Source organism: Sardina pilchardus, chromosome 8, assembly GCF_963854185.1.
Source record: "Sardina pilchardus chromosome 8, fSarPil1.1, whole genome shotgun sequence".
NCBI lineage: Eukaryota > Metazoa > Chordata > Actinopteri > Clupeiformes > Clupeidae > Sardina > Sardina pilchardus.
Genome location: NC_085001.1, coordinates 2,490,738 through 2,500,737, shown reverse-complemented (window position 1 = coordinate 2,500,737; position 10,000 = coordinate 2,490,738). Strand labels below are relative to the sequence as shown.

Genomic DNA, 10,000 nt, shown 5'->3' with positions numbered 1-10,000 from the left:
GTAACGCCAGCGTTGAAGTGGTTAACTAAAATGTGTTTCTGTTTTTCCATCTCCTCCACAATGATTTCCACCTCCCTTTCTGAGAAATTCATTTTCCTTTTTTTAGCTTGTGATGCCATGACTATATGAAATATTACTTTTTTTAAAGAATAAAAGTGCGTAATATACGTAAAAATAGTAAGTTTTTCTCGACTGAGCTGCGCAACGTAATGGCTTCCAGAATCGGCTTCTTCCTCCTACAACAACGTTTGCGTCCGTAATGGCTGAAATCCCGCCTCCTCCATATGACAACTTTGATTGGTTCAACCATGCCTGTGGGGTATACTTCGTCACTCTCGGTAGTTGCTGAATAGACTGTCACTCAAATACAAAATGGGTGGCTCAGCCTTCGACTGGCCACAGGGCTATTCCAGAAAGTATCCAACAGGTGGCGATATTTCTCCGCATAGAAACACAAGTTAATGCAGAGGCATGACTGTTTCAGGAAATAGACTGGATGAGTCATGAAATCTTATACTTCATGCTATTTTCTTCCTCTGTACATGAAGACATACTTTCAAGCAATGTAAATATAAATGTCAGATGTAAATAGGGTAAAGGCGAAAGTGTAAGTGAGGGAGTGTGTGTGTGTGTGTGTGTGTGTGTGTGTGTGTGTGTGTGTGTGTGTGTGTGTGTGTGTGTGTGTGTGCATGTGTGTGTTTGGAGGGTGGACATGACATGCCATAAATAATTAAATCTTCAAAAACCAAAGATCCAAACAAATACATTTTTTTATAGGCTACCTTATTATCTTGTCCTTAATTCTATACTGTTTTGTATTTTATTATTTTTATATTATTGTTGACTGTTGTACTTTGAGAGTAGAGATTAACCCGAGTCAAATTCCCACCATGAGCACGCAACTGCCCCTGCACCCACACCATAGCCCACTCAACCATCAGCTGGCCTGGGACTCTATCAGCTGCACTGCCTTTGCAAACCTCTGTGGCAGAATAAATAGTTATCTGGTCTTGGGAAGAACCTCTGCGGCAGAATAATAGTTATCTAGTCTTGGGAAGATTAAGTCTTGTGAGTAAAATTACTCATCCTTCTGGTGAGTTGAGAGCTGTTAAGTATTTCAGTATCAGGTCATGGTAGTCGCTAGCCAAAGCCTGATAGATAAAGCACAAATGGCATTTGAGCTGAAGGCTGATCTTTATCAAGAGGACTTTTGGCAGATGCTAATGGTCATGCTGATTCCAACACACACGTAATGGATTCTCAGGGTTTGTGAATCCTGAGCCTGTTTTTCACTATTCACCACACATAGCTTTCATTTCAATTCCAACTACTGGTAAATATTTAGTCACACCTGTTTTTTCCTGTGACGTGATAAGAGTGTTTCTATAATCCAAAAGAACAGCAATGTACAGTCCGACTATAGCTAAATCATCTAAGATTCTTTGAAAGACTACAATGAGTTTTTGAGTACTATTTTGTGTCTTGCTGGCTGAAAAACTATTTGTGCAGTCTCCCTTTGTCAGCCTGGTATAGTGTTTAGTGCTGTATCAGTCACCAATGAAGTGTTCATTTGAGGTGAAACATGCCGCAGAATTTTGACATCAGCACGTTCTGGAACAGAATGTTGGTGTTTTTGTTCCAAGGGTCTGAGCTCCATGAGAGTTCCGCTGCAGGAGTCAAGGCAGGAGGAGATCAACTGAGATGATGTCACCAAAGGCTCAAAGGTTTTGTCTCATGATGTGGAATTAACTTACAACAACAAACTTCAACTCTGCTAAATAATCTACACAGAACATTTCACAAAATATGACATAATGTGAGGTTGAGTATTTTCACATGAGGTCATGCTTGTTTTTGTGATATAAGGTGTTGATTTGGCATGTCCTATATGACTGGTGTTGGCTTCATGTGTGTACCTGCTGGTCCCTTGGCAGGCCTCAGAGTACAGCCGGCTGGCAGCGCCGCCACAGACAGCAGCCTATTCCTGTCCAGAGTTATATGGCGTGTCACGGCATTAGAGTTATAGTGGCCTTAGCGTATCACTGTCATTACAGAGTTATAGTAGTGTGGCCCAGCGCTGCAGACTCTTAGCACGCTGACTGAAGCGCAGCTGTTTACATAACAAACTTTTATGATGGCAAGTCTTGGAATTTTGTACAAAGTACACATGCATGCAGGCTACAGCATTTCTAGAACAGCAAAACAAATAAAAACCTTAATTTGTTCACAGTGTACTTTATCTTGTCTAAATCTTGTCTTTATTTTGAAGATATGCATATTACTTTACACAGGTGGCCTAAGTGTCTCCAATGTCTATGCCTAAAATGAAGACAACTTTTCTTTTCTCTCAAGTATCCACTTAAATCATACTTCCTTGTCCATGTCAAGATATGTATTGTTAAATATCTTCTCAAAAATGGTTGATTGGAAGATTTGGAAGATTGGATTTTATTTTAGTGTTACCAAACCAACCAAAGCTGGCAAAACAGGTTGTTTTTCATTCATTGTCTTGAGCAGGGGAAGCCATAAAGAGATAAGAGAGCACCCAGGTGATAATTCTTTCTTCTCAAACTGATTAGATGTTCTGGCTCTTTTATTGTTGTCCTGTGTGACGTGTGTGAAGCCAGCGTGGCCCATATATGAAGAGGAGATAGAGAGGAGAATATATCCTGTTTTCCCTCATTTCCAGCAGTCCTGCTGACCCCCTTCAGTAAAGGTTATCGGCTAGTGCGTCAGACACAGACGGCTACCTGTAATCTGCTGAGATCAAAACAAACGCTGCTGCAGGGGCAAACACTAGTGATGCACTGCTGTGGAACTTGACCTTGCTGTGTTGGGGGGTGATCAACGACTATTTTGAAGTTGTTGGCAGATGTGGGTGTGCGTGTGTGTGTGTGTGGGGGGGGGGGGGTACGAATACACAAAAACAGCAGATAGGTATAGCTGATAGTATATTGAGGTAAAAACACCATATAATACCAGATAATAACCGAAAAGCAACTGCAAAAACAAGTCCTCCGTTGCATAATCCCAATCAGCCTATTAGACTGTAAACTGTAAAGCATCCAATAACTAAATGCATCAATATGCCCCCATTACCACAGATGAGCTCATTCCTCATCAAATGTCACCCCATTTTGCACCTTTTGGCCCCATCACAACACATCCCCTCAGGCTCAGCATGAAACGGCACCACCCTCAGGCCTGTTGTGTCGTCTGGCGTGAAGATCACGCTGGCTGACCTCCGAAGATCTCAGCGCTGGCCTGGCCTGGCCAGCTCCCGTGGTCACTCGGTGCATCTCACCGTGGTGTGACTGCCCACAAATAGCAGCAGGAGAGCCCTCAGCTCGGGTGTCCATCATGGGACCCAGCATGCTGCCTTCTCCTGGTGTTGCCGCTCTGGAGTGGAGAAGTGCTATTTCACCCACACGGAGCAGAGTGTGATGAGGGGGTTTTATTATTATTATTATTGAACACTATGACATATTTACTATTTACTATTTACTATTGACATATTTACAGGCCATGATAGTTTCAAATGAAGGTACAATATAATTAATCATACAACACAAATCAGGAATACACACACATAGGGTGCCTCTCAACATCCCTCCTCGATCCTCGATGCTCGGTCCTCCAGGCTCGTTCCCACTGATCTATAGCTAGCACTGGATAGACAATCCCATTGTTGCCACCCCATCATTCTTTATGTAGATCAGTGAGGACGAGGACCGAGGAAGGAAGGGAGGATGTATAAAAGACGAATGAGAGGCACCCATAGACATACATAATAATAAAGATCTATTCACCCCAGACCATACAGCCCTGTCCTTATTGTACGCAGACAGTCCCAAGTAAGTCCTAAAAGGACCCCAGACTTTATGAAACGGTTCCTCTCCCAAATAGAAGCTAAGGGCTTCAAGGAGTGGGCAGAGCATGTTTAGTAAATCTCTTGGGACTGTGGCTGCCAGGCTATTATCGTAGAGCTGCTTCTGGGGAATCCAGGGACATTCCATTATTTTTGTAAGCAAACAAGTCACATTTGAATGCTGTCCACCCCAATCACCCCAACCTCTGAACATGTTTATCACCCCAACCCCTGAACATGTTGTTGTCTGAGTACAGACTTTGCTTTGTGATTTCATGGTCTGTTGTCAGCTAATAATACTATTGGCACAGCAGTGGTACTTTACTAGCCAACAGGCAATCCTTTGATGCCAGCACAAAGGGATGTACAGGTGGTTGGGGCCTGCATACACACACACACACACACACACACACACACACACACACACACTGTGCCAGGACACTACTTAAGAGAGGAATGTCAGCTCAACCTTGAGAGTTCTAGGCATCAGATTCAGAACATTCTTGGATAGGAATGAGGTCTGGATTTGTTGCAACATTAATGTGTCAATTACTGAATAGTTTTGGCTTCGATATACAATTGTAACGGGTGAGTAAAGATGGGATGATATGGTGTATAACTTTAAGATGTCAAGTTAGACAGAGGAGCCAGCGATCCATGTCAGAAGTTTGAACAAACATAAACTTCATCAACATTATTGTGAATTTTGGGGGTAAACATTTGATTTGACTATCGATGAGAATGCACTGCAGATCGTCTAGCTTATGCCTCTAGGATTCACCATAACGGCTAAGAAGTTTCATAAAACGTCCTGCACCAAAGCCACAATAAAGTGCATGTGAGGTTTATGACTAGGCCTCACTAAAACAGGATGCTGATATTGCTGGTGCATGATATAAAAATACTATACTACAATTAGATATTCAAAGGTTTTATTGTTGTGCATCTTCCAGCTATATCAGAATCTCAGTATCCTACATGCTCTTACTAGAGTCCAGTATCACTGCTTCAGCCACGTAAATAGTGATCATGATGAAAACTTTAAATGCACGGTGCAGATGCAAATGTCAATTGGGCGGGCAGACAGCCCAGCTTTTGAAATTCTTGGCGCCCAGCTCAAGAACAAAGGCCAAAGAGAGCAGGGAGACGTTTGTACTACTGGCCAATGAGAGCGTACTACAGGTGGTGACGCAGAGTGTGGGAGTGGCCTTTTCCTATTCATAGCATGTGCCACACTTCCGTACCGGCATTTCAGTATTCTACTGCCTAGACAAGAGGCCAAGTCGTCGTGTATTATTTATTTATTTATTGTGCATACGTTCAGTTTTTAATTTAAGATGTTGTCCCTTTGTCTTTACGTGCCTGTTTCGAACTCCGATCCTATCGAGGTTGATTATTTCGAATCAAATGGACTTCCGTCCGAGCTGAAATCCTTGTTCAAGCTAAGCGTACTACTCCCATCTCAGGAATTTTCTACTTATCAGAAATGGAGAAAGGTAAGGGTTTGTGATTTATTCATTAGCGTTTTCACGTCTACACGATTGACATGCATCTTATTTAGCCGAAATGTTTGTTCTATTTTGTCCTGAAATATCCCTTTCGTCGCGTTGTTAAAGCATGAGTCACACGGTCACAGGCCGGGGGTTGGATTTCTCGAAAAATGTGACTTCCCTTTAACGCACTTCCTCTGCCTGATTGCCTAATAAGGACGGCAATTCCGATTATGTGGACTGCAGTTAGTGCCACTTTGTAGAAGATATCTTAAAAGTCCAGCAATTGACAATATTTTATTATACCGATCGGTATATAAACGGGCAAACAAAAACGCAATCCTCCTGATAATGGTGTGCAATTCGCAGTGAAACTCATTTTAGCCTATGCTAACTAGTTAGCAACCCGGTATGAGGGCAAATGCTGCAACCCACATGACAATGATTGATCGGGGTGGCAGAAGGCTCCAGTAACTTCGGCATGCTGTCGAATGCAGTGGCGGACCGTGAGTTCAGCAATTAGGCCTTCAATAATGACTATTTTTTTGTCAAAAAATAAATAAATTAGGGGGGCGTTGCGGGGGGATCCCCCCGCAGATTTTTTTTACATTACAAGGTTAAAATGTGCAATTTCCCTGCATTTCACAGTGGGAGAGAAACGTTTTCTCTTTCTAACGCGAGTCGGTGTATCACTATTTTCGTTACATAAACAAATACGTCCGAGCTGAATTCCGCATTGTTTATTGGTAAACATAACATCTTTATTGGGACCTGGCCATTATCCTTATCAGCAGCATGGGTTTGAGCAGACTAGGCCCTACTTTAAATATTTAGGCCATCGGCTTACTTGTTTCAGACTGTTTCTAGAGCTCTTCTATTTAGCTGTGGCGTGTACAGTGCTATTATTTTAGGTTGCTTCGCTGCTGCTCCGATTAATCAAAAGCTAGTCATGTGGAACTACAGGGCTAGGCTATCCTACAGTCAGTATCTTTGCTACAGTGTTTGCCAAACCTTCACGGTACACTATGAGAAATGTCTCAACAGAAAATGTCACAGCACACCACCCATGATATTAAACAGTCACAAAACGTATTGCCCTAATGTTGCCACTGCTTGTTGGCTACTTCAAAATGCCATAGGCATTGGCATTAATTGCCAGCTCACGTTATGGCCATGCCACGGATTTCACCAATAATTTCCACAAAACTCAAAGAGATCAAAAGTCGGACTAAACTAGCAGGGCAGTAGACTGGCAGTAAACCAGACCTTGGAGGGCAGGGAATCAAATGACAGTTTGACATGCCGATCCCGACAGCTTCACCAAAGTCTCGTCAACTCGCACACAACTTCAAGCTAGCATACAATCTAGTCGTACCAAGCTAACAATCTAGTCGTAACCAAGCAGCACTAAAACACGTTTGTTATATAGTAAAGGGCCAGATAACAAGCATATATTTCAAGTCTTATGTTATGAAATAAACATGAAATAAAACTTACCAATTCCTGCATAGTGACCAGCTACGTGCAGAGTTATAGCTGACGTTATGTGTAGCACTATCGATATCTGCTAGTCCAGCTGACACTATAGCCTCCATTATTTTTGCTTAATGATGGTTTATTTACTATTCATAACTATAACCATAGTCATGTCAGTATGACACATTTATTTATCCATTGAAGTCCAGTCTGATTCTGACACTGGCACAAGATGTTCCTCACGTCAAGCCATAGACAGTAAACGCCTCAAACAGCGTTAATTTTGTGATGAACGATTCCGGGTATTCTTTTCGAACATTGCAGGCCTAGCTGCAGTCAGACCTGCCTACCTCGCCATAATAGGTCGATTTGATTGGCTAATTAGTCAGATGTAGCCATCAATCAACCCGAATCCAAATATATGATTTCGAATGGTTGCTTAGGTACCGTAAACGCAGTGATTCCTTGTGAAGGCCTGATGCGGGCCTTAACAAGGGAACTCATGGGATTGGATGAAAATATATCGCACACTCTCGCTATTTGTTCAGACAGTCTGTCAATCAAATCACATAGCCGACAGCGGTAGTAGTCGAGAACGATCGGGGAAGGAGAAGCAGGAGCAAATAATAAATGGTTAAGTAAAATGTTATTAAAGACACTAGTATTTTTCATTCGTTTGGAAATGGTTAGGCCTTCAGAGAAGGCCTTGAAGGCCCTGACGGTCCGCCACTGGTCGAATGCATGGTCCTGTCATTAGTAAAATGGTTCTCTCAGATTGCTCCAATCATTTTGTCTTTTTAGTAGCTTTCTAAAAAGCTATCATTTTAGTTAGTGGTAGTTAATGTGCCTACTTTCAACATGGTAGTTTTAATGTTTGAATTTGCAGTATAATACAAATGCATTCCATATGTTCACTATTTTCTAAAAGAACTGCGCTGAGAAATAGGTCTTACACTTGCTCAGAACTGAGCACATCTGGAGACCCAACTTGGAGTCTCTTCTCCCAGTCACATGTGCGAATAAAACGTATCAAGCATAGACTATAGACTACTATCAAGCGTGACTTGGTAGAGGGGCGCGTCTATCTTTATACTCGTGTAATGGGTCATCTTACCAAATCTCAAGGTGCCCAGTCAAAAGTGCGCTGCGCAGGGTCGCCTGAGTGCCAGCTGGTCAGTGCCCCGGCCGGCTGCATGCAACAACTGCTTCCTGGTCTCAGCGATGACCGCGACTGACACCTGCATAAGCACGCCGATTTGAATGTGAACGGAGCGGTGCAGATGGCGCGCTCCAGTTGCGTGTCTGATCTGTCTGTGTGATTTATTTCTACATGCTGGGCCCAGTGCACACACTATCGGGTAGACAGGCCAAGAAGTACGGTGGTGTAAATTTAGATTTGGACACACGGAGAGTTTGAAGAGGTGACCAGGCGGCCACACACACACCCTCTTAAAGGAACTGTGAAGCATTTGCCTTTGCAGGACTGCTGAGTGATGAAATCGTTGAGTAATGTGCAACTTATGGCATTTCTCTGTACTGAAGCCTGCTGGAGCGTTATGTGGGCCTGAAATCCGGCCGCATTACTGGTATGCAGCCTGAGTCCTGCTTGTTTTACATCACTATGTTGAAATTGTGGGTGACCCGCTTCTCAAGTGATGCTATGGTTGCTATTGGGTTTCCCCACTGTTTGTGTCCTGTACACGGTGACATTTAGACCACCTTACATCTCTGACCTGCTAGTTATGTCCAGTTAAGTAATACCTTGATCTGCTTTTGAAATGTATTCAATCATCATTTGGACGTCTGGAGGTGTCTAGGAAATTCAAGTGTGTGTGTGTGTGTGTGTGTGTGTGTGTGTCCAGGATTTTCTTCCTTTGGTTTTATGTGTAAGTAATGTCGGCCATCTTGTCCTTGCAGAAAATTGTGAAGGAGGAGAAAGAAGTTGGTGGCCAGCTGGACTTTGAGGAGTTTGTTCATTACCTGCAAGACCACGAGAAGGACTTGAAGCTTGTGTTCAAGACGCTGGATAAGAAGAATGCAGGTGTGTGAGGTGTCCGAGATCTGCGTTTCTGGGCCTGGCAGAACTGGGCATGTTTTTGGTGTGACAGACTGCAGTGTCTTAATCATGTCTGTGTGCTTTCCTCCTCTTAATTCAGGTCACGTCGATGCCAAAGAGGTCGTGGAGTCGCTACGAGACCTTGGCGTCTACATCACACTACAGCAGGCCGAAAAAGTCCTCACAAGGTGAGTTTAACCAAAAGCCCCAATCTATGAACGAGCGCCAGCGCCTCAAGCCTCTGCTGCTAATAGCTCGGGGTGAAGGATGACGCAGGCTGTTGTGTAATCTCGACGGCGTAGTCTGTTCAGTTACCTAAGAGCTCATGAATCGCCACGGTGACCTGCTTGTAAGATTCCTCTAGTGCCCTGATTTGAGTGCTGTGTGCTGCTTCTGAGTGCTAGGCCTGCTGTGGCTTGGCTTGACTGTGTCTCTCTCTCTCTCTGTCGCTTTTGCTTGTTGCAGGCAGAAGGGACCACTCTCTGGTTCCCTGCCACCTTGTAAGTAACCACCTTGTCTGGTCCGCTCGCTTTGCCCAACCCCTTGCCTTTTCAACCCCTTCCTTCATCTCAACACCTACTTAACTGTGTGTGAAACTGAATTCTTATTGAAACTGATAACAATCCTAATGCATGACTGTGTAGAAATCTGTGCCTGAAAAGCTACACTTGCGAAGCCAATATATTTCCCCCTGGTTAAGAAGTTCTAACCCGTCTTTACATCTGAGCCTTTAAACTAAACCTCTACACTTGACTTCTGTACTGGGTGTGATGCCTCGTTCACAGTGCTTTTGGGCCTGTTGTAATGTTCGTGTTCTACTGACTCTTGCAGCATGGACAAGAATGGGACGATGACCATCGACTCAAAAGACTGGAAGAATTACCCCATCTCGCAGCCTGCGGAGAACCTCCCAGAGATCATTCTTTACTGGAAACACTCAACGGTGAGTAACACACAAACACACACACACACACACACACACACACACACCAACCACACACAGTTTTTGACCATTACTTTCATCAGCCAGCCTTGCCACCCTGCAGATGCATTGCCCCTTGCCCTCAATTAGCCTCTGAGTCTTCGCCAGACCAAGCAGCCGGTTCTATC

General features: G+C 43.6%; 2 protein-coding genes across 2 annotated transcripts in view; one reads left to right on the top strand and one right to left on the bottom strand.

Annotated features, from left to right (window-relative positions):
• LOC134089472 (nuclear apoptosis-inducing factor 1-like) overlaps nt 1–221 on the bottom strand; it is a 2,936-nt gene extending 2,715 nt beyond the window's left edge. The window contains exon 1 of the mRNA XM_062543911.1: nt 1–221. This exon is cut by the window's left edge and continues 323 nt beyond it. Within this exon, the coding sequence (XP_062399895.1) occupies nt 1–119 (119 nt within the window). The 5' untranslated portion in view covers nt 120–221.
• Nucleotides 222–5,154: 4,933 nt separating this feature from the next.
• The window catches only part of LOC134088383 (calcium-binding mitochondrial carrier protein SCaMC-2-A-like), a 10,156-nt gene continuing 5,310 nt past the window's right edge, over nt 5,155–10,000 (top strand). The window contains exons 1-4 of the mRNA XM_062542321.1: nt 5,155–5,364; nt 8,752–8,875; nt 8,991–9,078; nt 9,722–9,833. Coding sequence (XP_062398305.1) covers nt 5,206–5,364; nt 8,752–8,875; nt 8,991–9,078; nt 9,722–9,833 — 483 coding nt within the window. The 5' untranslated portion in view covers nt 5,155–5,205. The remainder of the gene's footprint in view (nt 5,365–8,751; nt 8,876–8,990; nt 9,079–9,721; nt 9,834–10,000) is intronic.